The 15,154-nt window shown below is 43.4% G+C and overlaps 1 protein-coding gene across 1 annotated transcript in view; it reads right to left on the bottom strand.

Moving 5' to 3' along the window:
- The window catches only part of BRSK2 (BR serine/threonine kinase 2), a gene marked incomplete at both ends in the record, with an annotated part of 313,595 nt that overhangs the window by 73,179 nt on the left and 225,262 nt on the right, over positions 1–15,154 (bottom strand). The window contains one exon of the mRNA XM_082058533.1: positions 7,825–7,941. Coding sequence (XP_081914659.1) covers positions 7,825–7,941 — 117 coding nt within the window. The remainder of the gene's footprint in view (positions 1–7,824; positions 7,942–15,154) is intronic.

The raw sequence follows: 15,154 nt of genomic DNA, 5'->3' as shown, positions 1-15,154 counted from the left end.
AAATCCAGGACAGCCCTGAACAGGTAAGTCTGGCATTCAGAAATAAACATATATATACTTGATGTATCTATCCTGAATTTCATCTGAGAAACTAGAAAGTAGTTCTTGATTTGTGCACATCAAGATACAGCACAGCTACAGTAGATCTGAGACAACCATGGCCATATCTTCAGTGCAGATATGATGTGCCTGTGACCTACAGGTCTCATTATGCAAGAGACACCTGCACTGTGCACACAGAAATCAACTGCCTATGTATGGTTTATCTGGGAATATACAGTGACTGCTTTTCTAGAGAAGCAGTTGGTTGATCAAGAAGCAGAGGAAAAGCTGTGTGATCCTACTCCACAGTGTGACAAATCATCTGTTACACTGCCTGATGTGTTCCCAGGTCCCATCAAAGATGAGCATCCATGCCTGGGTCCTTTGGTCCCGTGCCTTAAGATTGTATTATTTGGGGAAGAAGAAAAGCTTATCTGGGTGCCATTCTTTAGGCCTCACAGCCAGAGGCAGAGTTTCTGCAGAAAGGGAGGAACAAGAAGTCCCCTTTCCTCTGTTTTTCTTATGCATGAAGTTAGCCTGATCCAGGAGGTGGTACAGGTGCACTGAAGTCTTTCCCTGTCTAGCCGGTCTTGCTGTTGCTCAGGGGGTAGAGCCCCTTCTTCCCCTCCTGTTAACCACCATCTCCAAGCAGGATTTCAGAGACAGAAAGCTAGGCACCAGCGCAAAAGGTTGCTTATGCTTTCCCCCGTGCTGGGTAAGCAAAGGGCTGAGATGACGGGGAATGTCAGAGGAGTAGCAAAATAGATAAAGGGAATTCTTCAGGGGAAGGACATATGTTAGAGCATCCTGAGTGGAGAAAGCGACAGCCACAGATCACACAGAAAAGTAAGACCAGGAGAGACTGAAGAAATAGTTCCAGCAGCAGCAGTTAAGGCTGCAGTGAAGGCAGTAGCTGTAGGTAAGGCTGTAATTAAGGTAGTAGCTGTAGTTAAGGCTGAGCACTATTTTGCCATTAAAGCTTTAACTCAGTCATTTAACTCAGCATCTAGCCCTCAACCATCTTACATCTGTTTACTCCTCAAGCACAATTACATTTTTGGGAGAATCTGCAAATCAGTTCATTAATTACTATATCAGTTCAAATTATTAAGACTTCGAATGTTTAAGAGATCTTAATTTAAAAAATAAACAGAACCCTGTATTAAAAGGGCATAAAGGTTGCAAAGTTAAGCACTAAAACATTAAGAATTGCTAAAATAAAGCTTGAAGAGGCTATATAGTACTCTGCAGGAAAGTCATGGTGAGGCAGTGCATTAGTTGCTGTCCCAACACCTCTGTTTTACTTGTGGCCGAAGTTGGAAAGTCTGTAGCAATGTGAGGGAAGTTTAGTGTCCTGAAGGAAAAAGCTCGTGCTAGAGGCAGCTGATTGACACACTTGAGAATCAAACTCTCTCTCTGCCCTTGCCACAGAATCCTTCTGTGCAAGAAAATGAACAGGTGCCTTAAACTGAGACCTTCACAGGTAATTATGAGTTGCAGGTACCCCAGTTTTCAAAATCACAGTGTGACACATCCGAAGTTTGATTTACAGTATCTCTAAGCACGTGGAGTAGCAGCTGAAGCCAGTAGGCACTCTGCTGTCCAAGTAAAGGGCTGTAATCAAGCACCGAGTATTCTGAGATATTAGGCCTCAGAGTACCTACCTGCACACTCAAAACTGGCTGACAATTTTGAGTTTCATTTTGCAGAATCATGTCTCCTCATATAAATGGAGATAACCAGATCAATGTTACAAACGTAGTATGAAAACACTATAATCAACTGCCTTTGCAAACCTAAGATACTATGATGAAAATCCTACCTAGCATTCATAGCAAAACTTGAATGCAGTGAGCAGAAATTATGAATGGATCCATAAAACAAATGATGATTAAAAATCAACACCATCCAAACACCAAATGAGGAAAAGATTTGTTCAAAAAAACATGTACATGCTCATAATTAATGGCCACATCCTAATGTGCATGGGCTAAGTTAATGTTATACTTAAAATCTGAAGAGCAGCACATCTTAAATTCTCAGTGCTTGATTTTGCAGACTTAAAGCTCTTTCAACATAACTTAGGATGTGTTATAGGCAAGGGTAGAATTAATTGTTAAGGGCAACAAAGATGATTAAGGGAGTGGAGCACCTCCCTTATGAAGAAAGGCTGAGGGAGCTGGGTCTCTTTAGTTTGGAGAAGAGGAGACTGAGGGGTGACCTTATTAATGTTTATAAATATATAAAGGGTGAGTGCCATGAGGATGGAGCCAGGCTCTTCTCGGTGGCAAACAATGATAGGACAAGGGGTAATGGGATCAAGCTGGAACACAAGAGGTTCCACTTAAATTTGAGAAAAAACTTCTTCTCAGTGAGGGTGACAGAGCACTGGAACAGGCTGCCCAGGGAGGTTGTGGAGTCTCCTTCCCTGGAGACATTCAAAACCCACCTGGACATGTTCCTGTGCGACCCCACCTAGGCGTTCCTGCTCCAGCAGGGGGATTGGACTAGATGATCTTTTGAGGTCCCTTCCAATCCCAAACATACTGTGATACTGTAATGGTTCTTAAGTTGTCTGATATTTCCCTTTACAATCCTCACTTCAAGCTCCCTATGATTTATTGTTAATCTAACAACAATTTTCCATGCATTTCATCTGTGTCACACTGGTTTCATCTTTGTGTGTGCATGCATGTTGTGTATGGGCTGAAACATTTCCTCTAAGTCTAATCTAAATTAAATGTTTTTTTCCCATAAAAAAAAGGAAAATGTTTAGTATTCTCAACTGCAAAAGAAAAACTTGAATATTTGTTTGTATTCTCTAGATAAATTTACTCAATCTGCCACTAGAAAACTGCAGTTTGCATTTACTAGCAGTAACTCTCTAGAGCAGGGGTGTAAAACTCATTTTCACCGGGGGCCACATCAGACTTGCGATTGCCTTCAAAGAACCGGATATAGCTTTAGGACTGTACAAAGTAGGAGTCGTTACATTTGTACAGTCCTAAAGTTACATTTGGCCCTTTGAAGGCAACTGCAATTCTGATGTGGTCCCTGGTGAAAATGAGTTTGACACTCCTGGTGTAGAGCATAAGAATCAAAATTCTACCTGCACTGGTAACACTCCACAGAACAATTTTTCTACCTGAACCAGAAACGATGAGCTGCTATGGCTGGGGTTATCACAAGGTACAAAACTTTAAAACAAAGTGAGTGCAAGATCAACAGGAAATAGACACAGGACTGGCAGCAACTGACTGAGACAAACAGGTAGGGGAAACTAGAGCTGGAACCGAGTTGAAAAGAGAAGAGGATCTGTGATTTGGGGCCAAATATGAAGCAGAAATGACGTGGAGAATTCGGCAAGGCTAGAGTGCAGATCAGGGAAGGAGATGGGAATGGAGTGCTGGGAATGAAAGCACTTGATGAGATGTGGTAAAAAGTACTGATTCTGGCATTTCAATTTTAAGAGTCTAAATTTGCAACCCTAACAATAACTGGATATAGGATACTTGCATATGTTTTAGACAACATGCACAGATTTATTACAAAGGAGAAAGAATATGTGCAACATCAAGTCTTGTCACTAAAATCAGAAATGGTGCTTGGGACACTGAGATGTATGGCAACTGGATATCACTCTTCTGAATTGCCTGCTCATCACAGGTGTGATGATACACCAAATACAGATGTAAGGGAACCAGGAGCTAGATGATCTCTGCTAGCATTTCTAGCACAGACACAGTGCATTGGTTGTTATAAATACCCTGAGCTCAAAAAGAGACAGTAATCAGTCCTAATGAGAATGCTTTTGTTTTGGTTTGGTTGTGGCTTTCGTTTTTGTTTTGGTTTGGGTTTTTTTAATAGATTCAGCAAATCTGTGGGTCTGCAAAGTGTTGCTAGGAATTGCTAGGGAGAGCTGAGAGCAGAGGAACTGACTGTGTTGGGGCTGGAAGTTGCTGTTTTCCTCCATTTTGCCATCAACAGGCACAAAGCTTTCTTCTCACTCTCAGTAATTTAATCAGCGTCACTCTTCCCACATGTACACAGCTTTCTGGATCAGGCCAGGGGCTCCCAATGGAGACACCAACATGGGGGAACTGTTGCAGTCATTGAATTGTGGGGCTGTCAGCAGGGGTGTCAGTCTCCACACCCATTGCCTCCGAGAGACTGGTTCTGGTGCTGGAGTGAGCTACTTTTACAAGTCAGCTCTGTCCTAGCTCTTGGTTGGGATAGAGAGATTTGGGGGCAGGCAGCACAGGGACTAGCATTGCTGTGGGTTCTTAGTCACATGGCAGCTTGGAGCAATCTGCATTCAGCAGGACTTGGTGTTTCGAAGCTGCGATGAGTGAAACAAAGTGAGGAAATGGCAAAAATTTTACTTTGCCAGGTTTCTGTAAGGAGCAATGGGGAATTAGGAAAGATCTTTACAAACTCCCAAGTATTGTATCTCAGTAGTATTCTCTGTCCATCCTTCATTTTAGCCATAAGCCTTCTTAATTCAAGAAAAGAGAACAAGGTCCAGGGAATGCTCCAACCCTTCCTACTTTTCCAAGACTCTGACACACTGCAATTTATGTTCAGAGCAACCTGGGCACTGCAATGACTTGCCAAGATGGATAACTGAGGCAGAGAAATGTAATGCATCTTGTCCAAGACCACCCTGAATACCTTCAGTAGAGACAGAAATCAAGCTCAGATCAGCTGGGTCTCAGTCCTGAGGTTTAACCATGAGACACTCACTCTTCTTGCCTAGTGACAATTCAGGATGGATTGGACAGTATCTACCACTCTGAAACACTGCAAGGCAGCATGCTGGGAAGAATCGCTGTGAAAAGAGACAGGGAAAGTCTCTGCATACCATTGCCTGGCTGGGTAAAGAGAAGGAAGAGCCGAAGAGATCTGAAATAACATAAGCAGCATCCTATCAGATCTTCTGCTTCCTCCCCTGTCTGCTGTTTCCTCACAAACCTCCCCTGCTCCCGGAGGAATGCAGAGACTTACTGTGTTACTTTGGCATTTTGAGGACCATCTTTCCATGAGACTGTATTGCTGTGCAATTTCTACAATAAGCAGAATTATTCCTGCAGACCCTACAAACAGCTCCCTCATAGTTTAAAACTATGGCTTATTCCCCTGTGTTGTGTATACACAGCATTTGCGTAAAATACGTTTCTAGTAATGGGAATTCATTACAATCAAGGCCCAATGTGCAGTCTGTCAGTGACAAATTATGTCAATGAAACAGAAGGTCCATCCTTACCTTCTTCTCTTACATAAACACAAATAGATTGAACTATTATTTTTTTGTCCAGGTGGCCACCAGCAGGACAGAAAAGCATGCACATCTAAGTAGTAGCTCCCAGAAAGCACAGACTTTGAGGTATGCAATACAGCATACGTCAGGCTACATATTTATGTTCATGAGGCCAGTCAAGGCTCTGTGGTGACCTAAAGCTTACCCAAACTTTGGACTAAATTTAGCAGTTCACTTGTGAGAGCAAAGAACTTTTGACTGCACTAACTGCTCTGCTGTACTGACAAAGTTAGCTGCATCACACGGCTCAACCCCATCTGATCCTCCCACTCTGACTGACAGAAATACCTGGAGACTCCTTGCCTGACTGTCAGTGGAAATGTTACAGTTTCATCTCATTATCAGTGTTCACAGCACAGATAAAACCATTCTGGAAATTAACTTCTGGGTGCATGGAGGAGCATCTCATTAAAGCTCAGTATCTCAGCCATGATTCACTCTGTTTTCTTCCTTTTTATGCTGGCTGAAAAGTACCAGCTACAAGGGTAGGTAAAACTGTTGACTTGAAAAGCTCTAAGGTTGGTTATGGTGTGTGCTCTGAAGAAAAGGGAGTCATAACTGGATTGCCTTTCTCTGTGAACAGTGTGGCATAATGTTATATATTCCTTCCTTCCTCCTTTCACCCTCCAAACCAGAGAGATCACAAGACACCAGTACCAGCCATGCTGGGCTCCATGCCAGGAGAATTAATGAAGTGGTGTAATAGCTCACATGGAGGCCTAGTGATTGGCACCACACTTAAAATGCATCTGCAAGGCAGGAGATCATAGTGTTGCTGCTGTGTTCTGTTTATTACAGGCATGTCTCTTCCGTTCCATTGATTTCTTTATTAGTGTGTTTTAAGGCCACAATATGGGGGCTGGCTCTGCTTGAAGCATGAAGGTTTGAATTCCAGCACAACTTATGGAAAGCAAGTCTGCCTTTGAGACTCTAGACCTGGATGATAGAGCCCAGAGCTAACAAGAACAGGACCCTACTGAGAGGTTCCCGAGGAGTTTGAAAAATCCTATGGGGCAATGTGAGACTGGGTTGTTTTTTATACTTCCTCTGTTTTTTTTCAGGGACAGGAGGGGATAAATTTTATCTTAAAGAGTCTAGAGGCTTTATGGTAACTGCAGGGAGGACTTCATTTCCTAATCTAGAAGGGAGGTTTGCCAGCAGCTGCAAGCAACAGATATGTAGACTCATAGCTCCTTGCTTTTCATCTGTGCCGTTAAGAGGTCAAATCTTGACTTGACATGGACAGGAAGGAACGGGTAGGTCTCAGTGAACTCATCAACCAGCATTCAATCATACCCTGAACTTCAAATAATTTTGCTATCCATTATTCCTGACTTGGAAAGCAGAGCTGTACAGCTCAGGACTGACAGGCAGTGGCTGGGTTGTACGGGGAACCACGATGGTTCCATACCTACCCTGAATTGCCTTGGCTCAGAGCACAGACTGAATAAACATGGACTGTAACCAGCTGAGCTGGGCTGGAGTCATCATATTCACACAACCAAAGGCCAGGAAGAGCAGGTCTGTACATGAGGAGCTGGAGATCTGCTGGTACTGTCTGCAACTGCAGTTGCTGAGCTCGCTGTTATAACAGATTCAGACACAGCTAAAAGCTGGCGTAGCGGTGCCAGGTTGCAGCAGCTCAGTGCAGCTGCTGCCCTTGCCACAGCTCACTGCGACAGCCCCTGCACAGTCAACACCGCATCGAGCCAGAGCTATGCGGGGGGAGCGGGGAGGCACAGTCCAGCGGTGGCCCCAGAGGTGATGGTGATGAGAGGGCATTGCCTCTGGAGAGCACGTTCTGTCCCTGGCCAGGCACCTGGGCTTTGCTCAGCTGTTCGCCTTATTTCTGTCTCCCCTGGAATTTCTAGGAAGTCCTGGCTGGCAACTGGATTGTCACCGAATTGGTTTTAGATTGCCCCTCCAATATTCCTCCAGTCTCTTTGTATCTGCATTCATGCCCTGCTTCTAATTGCAAAGGACCCTGCTGACTCCCTGTCAATTCTGCACGTAAGCTGAAACGAAGCATCGTGGAGCATGAACAGGAAGAGCTCCAAGCAGGCAGCCTAATCAGGACATGCAAATTCCGTTTCAGAACTCCTAGATTTGTTTTTTTTTTTCACCCCCTAATATTTTTATAGCCTATTCATAAAACAGCCAATACCACTGCTTTCAGTTCCCAAAAACTATATGGCCAGTACATATGCAGATGCATCCAAACCTGAAAGCCTTGATTTTTATATCCACATGCGACACCTACAGAGGCCTGCTTTTCACTGTAAAGCACTTAAAAAAACTTAGTTTAGCTATCTTATACACTACTTGCATCGTATCAATTTATTTTCTTGCTGGGAAATAACAATGCACGGTGTAAGTCAGTGGCTCTTTATTGAAACTCTTACTATTGACAACTTTTATGTCTGGAATCTATCACTGATTTTTGCAATATGTTCTGAGACACTCACCCGCAACTGGTTTCTAACAAGCTGTCCCCAACCTGCAGCGATGCCATCCCGAAGTCTGCTATCCGAATGTTGTTCTTTTCATCCAGCAGTAGGTTTTCTGGTTTTAAGTCCCTGTGGCTGTAAAGAGAAGATCAAAATGTGAGTTAAATTATCCACGACAGCTTTTCCACTCCAAAACTTGTTCTTTATCCAGCATATCCTGCAACCTATTATATATTAATTGATGTTAGGGGTTTTTTTGTGTGTCCCAGGCAGGAGAACACACATATCCCAGCCCCACTCTTTGCACTACTCCTGACTGTATCCCAAATGCTCACTCCTGATGAATGCAAGGCTGGAGCCTGAAGTGCCCTGACTGGAAATGAACATCTTCAACTTCCAGTGATACCAACACAATCTGAGGGAATGACTGAGGGAAATTGGTCAGAGGAGAATTTCAGCTTGGATTCAGGGCTGATATACTCCAACATATGCCAGCTCCTTAGGGTAGGAGGCAACACCATCAGTATATTCTGTCAACATCAGGAAACAAAATGAGTGGTATCTAAAGAATAAAACATCCTCGGTGTAAATGCTACTGCAAAAAGCCCCTATTAAGAGTTGTTTACATAGTCATATAGCTTTGAAATAATTTTGGGTAATTAGCTTTGATGGAGAAATCCCTTCAGCCCAGCACTGCTAATAACTGAGGGTGCCAGCAGTAGGAAGGAAGATAGAGAATTCTCTCCTTTCCATCAAAATTCAATTCTCTTATTATTTGACAACATGGAAGAGTCAGGTAGCCATGATCTTCAAGATGGAAACTCCCACTTTAAATCAAATGTCTAATACATTGACTAATTTGCTAATCTCCGTTACCCTCAGCCAACACCACTGTGCACCTGTGTCTGCTTCTTAGTATTCAAGTCCTTTTGTACAACTATTACATTTACTTGATTTTATACCCAAAGACAAAAATCTTGCACAAAATTTGTGACAACTTTGCTTTTTTTTCTTTTTATTTGCAACTCTTGAAGAGTCACAGAGATGAGAAGCACTTTAGGCAGACTAAAGAAGCAGCTCTTTTATTGTTTTTGCTTATGAGTAGGCAAAATGAGTCTTTGATGTCTTGCTAACAAAAGCTCCAAATACAAGTACTTAAACCTTGCAGGCAAAATGACCGGCTTCGGTGGCCACTCAGAGCACAAACCCATTGGAAATGGCAAGCTGGTAACATGTGTGAGTGTCAGGCAAACAACACCCTTTCACAACAATGGTTCACTGAAACCAGTTACCCTGACCAGAAACCGAACTCCACAAAAGAACCAGTGTCAGGATAGCCTAGCCCAGTGACACCCATAATGGAAGGCAACCTTATCTCCATGCCATTCCCTCTTCACTTCTTAGAACTTTTCTCTAGCACACTTCATGCAAGTGTAATTCTATCTCTATACCATTCTAGAGGAGGTCAGTCTCTACCCTCTCATAGAAACAGGAGAGGCATGATAATGTCTTGGAAATTATCTCCTCTAATCTGAAGAGAAGTCTGGAATGATCAGTTAGAGACAATTTGTAAATAATGCAGATGAATTCTATGTAAAACCAGAGCACACTGTAATAGGACACCTGGAAAGTGTAACAGATACTTGCAAAGGAGACTTTCAGCAAAATAGCACACATTCAAAGCAGGTACTGGTCATGTCCGTTATCACTGAGTCCTACGATTCCTTTCCCCTCACTTTTTAAAAAGCATAAAATTTGGTCTCCAATCTTGAATAAAGATGATGAATTCTATGTGTTAAAGTGGCCTTGTTAACCATGGGCAAACAATCCAGTAGATAAAAGAGCAGCATGATTCAGAATATGTACATATTGTCATCTGACAAAACCAAAGGTGCTTTATCAAATCTTTCTCATAGAAATCAAAATTTTGAGGTAACTGGAGACAGAAGACTTATTAGCCATACAATAACTATGAAGATAGTAATAGCTACTTGACAGAAAAGCAGGAGATGAGTGACAAAGAAACATCCTAGAGGCAGTGAATGACCGGTTAATGGCCATGAAAAGAGCCCCTGGATGCAATCACCAAGGACAGCAGTCCTCGACAAAGGCAAGATTGTCAACATGTGCCAAATCCAAACATCCTCCAGCCCCAGCAGTAAAACAGAGTGAAGAGCCCACAGTCCTAACACAAGCTAGGGTAGCTAGACACTAATGAGACAGTAGTGTGTGATTTAATCTTTCCTCCAGCAGACATCCTGGACAGTTCTTATCTTGCAACTGGTTTCATTAACGGGGTGCTGGGAAGACCTCATCCACCTGGGGAGATGCGCTGAAGTTCTCCTGTCTGAGGACTAGGGCTCAGTGGCAAGTAACAGCTGCCTGTGAAGTGAACAGTGCTTGTTTGATGCTGTGAAACCAGAAACCTCCCCACAGCTATGGCTGAGTGCATGTCCTTCTACTGCGGGTAGTTTTTCAGTGGTTATGGTTGTTTTTCAGCCTGGGTGACTGCTCCTAGCTGACTGCTGAACAGATACATGGTGTAGAAGCTGAGGGTGGTGCTGCCTGCGCCTGTTGTGCTGTTTGTGCACTGGCTGATATCATTCATACATGTTCAGTCTATACCAGGCATACTGCTGACATGTGTCTTTTGTACCTAAAACCTGAAATTCTTTGCTTATCCTAAAATTGTGTACTTTTTTGAGAGAGAAGAAAACTTGAAGGAATGCTCAAGGCATAGCATGACCTAAGCATAGGATGTCCACAAGGGTTTATCGAGCCTGGATGCTGGAGAATGAAAATGAGTACAGTATTTACTGGTGGAAAGAAGTCTCTTTCTACCCATTTCATTCTGCCTTTCCATCAGGTGGACTCCACAACACAGACAGTTTTAAGCCTGGGATTTTAGCAGGAGCAAGTGGGAAAATAAGTTTCCCATAAGGTGGGAAATATAATCAGGTTTTTTGTAGAGAGCCACTGCAAGAGAGAGAGGAAAAAGGGGGTGCAATCATCCACATTCCAAATGTGGAGTAAGCTTCTCCTCACTGTGCTGTGCAATGCTGTTCCATGAATGATCAGCCTACATGGGCTGATGTAGGTCTTTAGGCAGAGGTCCTGACCCACCTCCCAGAGAGCATTTTGAAAGCCTTAAGTTGGGATCTGGGGATTCACAGGACTGGGACAGTATGTGTGAAAGGAAATCTGGAGTGGCAATAGACCTTGAAGATTTTCTTTCTTTTTTGCCCTCCAGATGCTCACTACAATAAACCAAGAAAAAGCATCAGCTCTTCACTATAGCCCACTGAGGAGAGTGTGGACTCTGTTGAGAATTGTTAAGTTTATTGCTACCTGGGTCCTAAAATACAAGAACTGTCATACGGAAGTTTTGCATCTCTCTGACCCTTCTCCATCCCTCTTTCGAAATGGCCCTAGTGCCCAGTATGGATGGCTAGCACAGGAATTTCATGGCAGAGCCTGGGTATTTTCTTTGTACTGCAGCAGCATTCCTTTCAGATATCCGGGTGCCAGTGGGATTGGGCAGTGCTTGCACATTCAAACACAAGAGAATTTTATGCCCCAATGAAAATTTTAGTCTAGCTGGAATGTTCCTCTGCTATCCATCTTTGGACCACTTTGAATTTGCTGAAGAAGCATCCTGGGGACAGAAGTCAGGCCAAGAATCTGCACCAGAGTGGCAGAACCAGCACCACTGCCACTGGGAATGAGCCTTCCTCTCTGCATTTGCATTTCCCATCTTTGTATTGCCAGCTTTTCAAATGCCAGAGGGAAGGGAGAGGAACATATGGGAATAGGGAAGGCTTGTTATAATTTACCTAAGAGCCCAGCAGCCTGGACAGCCTCATGCATTCATATCTGGAAAGAAGTCTCTTGTGCCAAAATGAAACAAAACAAAACAAAACGAAAATCCCACTGTATGTGGTAATTACTTGGCATTAATGGAACATTGCAGAGTAAATGCATTTAATTTGGTCTCATTCCAGCTGATCTCTCTAACTCTCCGTGTCTTATATGACCGCATCAACTCCTCTCTCTGCAGGTGAACAGAGGACTCGTTACCCTTTTGTTGTTCTAAAGGCTTTAAAGCTGTAGGGGCTTTATCACGTGGGTGGAAAATGAGAAGAGAAGCAAGCAGCTTCTTTAGTGACAAACACAGCAAACTCTCCTATTGAGCCCCCCATATGCTGAGAAAGAATATGAAATGCAGCACTGCAGAAGAAGTCAGTGCAAGCCTCATTCAGAGTGGCCACAGGCTGCCCAGAGCTCCTCAGTCAAGAGAACGGAACTAGAAGTTAGTTCCAGGAGCCTGCACTGGCAGGCTTTTGAAGGGAGAGCGTGTGAGCGAAAGGGAGCCATTAAACAAGCCATGACGGTGGAAGCACACACTGTCAGACTCTCCACAGCATCCCTCTATTACAGATTACAACAAAGGCTTTATAATTCCCTTGCAGCACAAAATGGGGGTCCTATGGAAATGGGCACAGATGTTGGAGGTGGTGCATAGAAAATGAAAGGCACACATATAGATTAACATGTTCCAGTTTCCCACTTACACATGTGCCACGCTTTCTGCTTGCTCACAGCGATGCTATTCAGACAGCTCCTCTACCTCCCTCCATTGCCTTTCTAGTCCATCCTCCTACTCTGGGAATATCCCTGTATCTGTACTGCAGGCAATTGCAGCAAACATAAAAAAAGAAGTAAAACATTCTCTCCCTGTCACCCAAGGTTAGCAGAAGATTTTTGGTGTAGTGACAGACTCCAGATCTTGGATTCAAAGGAGCTATGTCAGCAGGCACGACATGATGAACTATCCCATTATTTTAAAGTGATTTTTGAGCTGAAACGTTCATATCAGTTTCTATGACAACTCATTGTAGGTCACAGATTTCTAACCCAAGAAACCTCCTAATTGCAGTAGTTGCAGGTCATTTGTACTAATCAAATTGTTGGCTACTTTGCAAATGCTTTTCTTACTGACCCCAAACTCCCAGAAGGGCCAGACCACAGAATAATTGTTCTTCAGTATGCCTCTTAAAAGTGCCTGATGTGATGCAAATAATTCATCAGTAATAACTGATAGTATGAGAAGCAATATTTTTAATTTTCTTGAGCAGAAAAAGCTTTTAAACTTATTTTCTCTTGCTTCTGCAAATCAGATCTGAATGTGTAACTTGAGTCTACCTACAGAAGAATCTTTGTTTAAAGTCATTGTGGCTATGCTCAAATTTAGCAAATTTTCACAGAATTGTGCAGAACAAGTAAATATAATTATAGCAAGGAAAAAGGAAAACATCTATAAACATATCAGGAGACCTGGAAAAGGGATTGCATGCATAAAACCTTGCTTGCTTTTTAACAATTATTTCCACTGATTTATTAAAATATATTGCTCTCCCTTACCAACATTGCCTCAAAAAATAGTCACGTATTTCAAAGACAGAACAGACTGTCAGGTTTGATCACCACTGCTGTACTTGCCAGAGAATGTTACCTGGTTATGCTTACAATAAGACTATGCCATTTTTGAGTTTCCAGTGGCTTGTATAAAGAAGTAAACTTACAAAAATACATGTTGTCTGACTTTATCTGAGCTGTTAACTTTACCTTTGGCACTGCGGCCACCGTACCTGACGGGTTTTCTCCAGTTCCCTGTACAATGGAAATTTGAAAATCCCTCACTGTTTTGGAGTGAGTCTCAGTCACAAATCTGAATCTCCTGGATTCAGGCAATGATTGGTGAACCTCAGCTCTCGACAGGGCAAAAAAGTACATTCCTCACTTCTAATGGTCTGAAAGAAAACTTGATAACCTAGAGACTCAAGGACCAAAAAAAAAAAAAAATAAAACCAGAAACCAATCTTATGAAATTTCACAATTTCTAGACCAGTTTCACATTTGAAGGGCTTCAGTTATCATTTCATACTGTCCAGTTGCTGCAATCTTAAGTGTTCCACAGACCATCCCTGCAGAAGACTATAGCATGCTCCTTATAAATGAAGCAAGGCAGAGCAGCAGTCACTAGGAGGGTGGCACTATCTGACAGAACATGGCAACCTGGCATTCTTCAGCTTTCTCTGTTTCTTGAAGACATCCCAGGTTTTCCCCTAAAAGCATGCTTCCTTTACTGACAGTGCTCTGCAACTCCTGCCTGCAGGAATATACCAGAGATTTTGGCACAACTGCTGTGAAATCTCGAAGCATTATTTTATAAGGAGTCTTCCTCCCCCCGCACTAACGGGAAGAACACAAGGCAAAGTCAAACAAAGCTCTTATTCATTGCCTCAGCCCTCTAAGTCACACACTCCCATGCCTACGCATGCACACACAGACACACTTCAGCAAGAGCCTTGTGCGTACTCAAGCAGGCACAGCCCCAGGCAATGAAAGGAGAAAGGGCCCTCATAATTGTCATTTATCAATATTCATAAGGAACCTGCCTTAGCCCCCTCTTGTGCATACTTGGGAAAAAAAATACAAAATTAAATCCAACCAAAATAAAAATAAAATGAAATAATCATCTTGCTGCTCATTACCGCAGGGGATTTCCTCTCAATGTCACCACTGCCCTGTGCAGTAATTGGCATTATCTGTTATCTCTGAAGCCATAATAAGGTTTGCCACGGGGCATTTTCTGTAATCATATTTTTATTTGTCAGCTTGTGAGATACAAACACCAAATATGAGCTTGACCAAAGCAAAACCCCAACACAGATAAAATACGCACGCCGCCAATCCCGGCCCTTGCCGGTGATGTCACGCCCAGCCAATGAGGCGCCCGCCAGCTCCCCACCCGCTCCCACCCCCAGTGCACTGCAGCATCCCCTCGCTCCACAGAAAAGAGGCTCTTCCTAAGGAAAGCGAGGATTTGCAACCTACCCCCATACGTGCTCCTACATTGTTTCCAACACAAAATACAGCCGGCACTGAAATGGCTGAGAGCTCTCCTACAGTATAGAGGCAGGACATTAGAAAGGGGCTATTGATTTGGGGCACGCAGCTGTGACATCTTAAAGGCCCTGAACTTAGCAGAGCAGACACCCAGCATTTGGTGAACGGCAGCTTAGGAAAACAAACAAACAAACAAACAGCTATGTCCAAAGAAAGCTTTCTTACACTGATGTCCAAGGAAGCCCAGGCTCCTCTGCCATTTCTTGCACCACTGCTGAGCGAGTCTGCTCTGGGCACTGCAGCACGGTGCAAAGCCCTGGGAGCTGGCACAGAGGAAGAGCTGGAAGCAGAAGCAATAGCGCTGCATCACTGAGCTAACCGCGCCGCTTGCTAGCTCAGGCAGAGCCGCAAGGTAACACAGATACACTGTTTGCAGGTT

The sequence above is a fragment of the Streptopelia decaocto genome, assembly GCF_964273445.1.
Source record: "Streptopelia decaocto genome assembly, chromosome: 7".
Classification (NCBI taxonomy): domain Eukaryota; kingdom Metazoa; phylum Chordata; class Aves; order Columbiformes; family Columbidae; genus Streptopelia; species Streptopelia decaocto.
The sequence above is the reverse complement of the archived record's forward strand: the minus strand, read 5'-3'. Positions and strand labels throughout refer to the sequence as shown.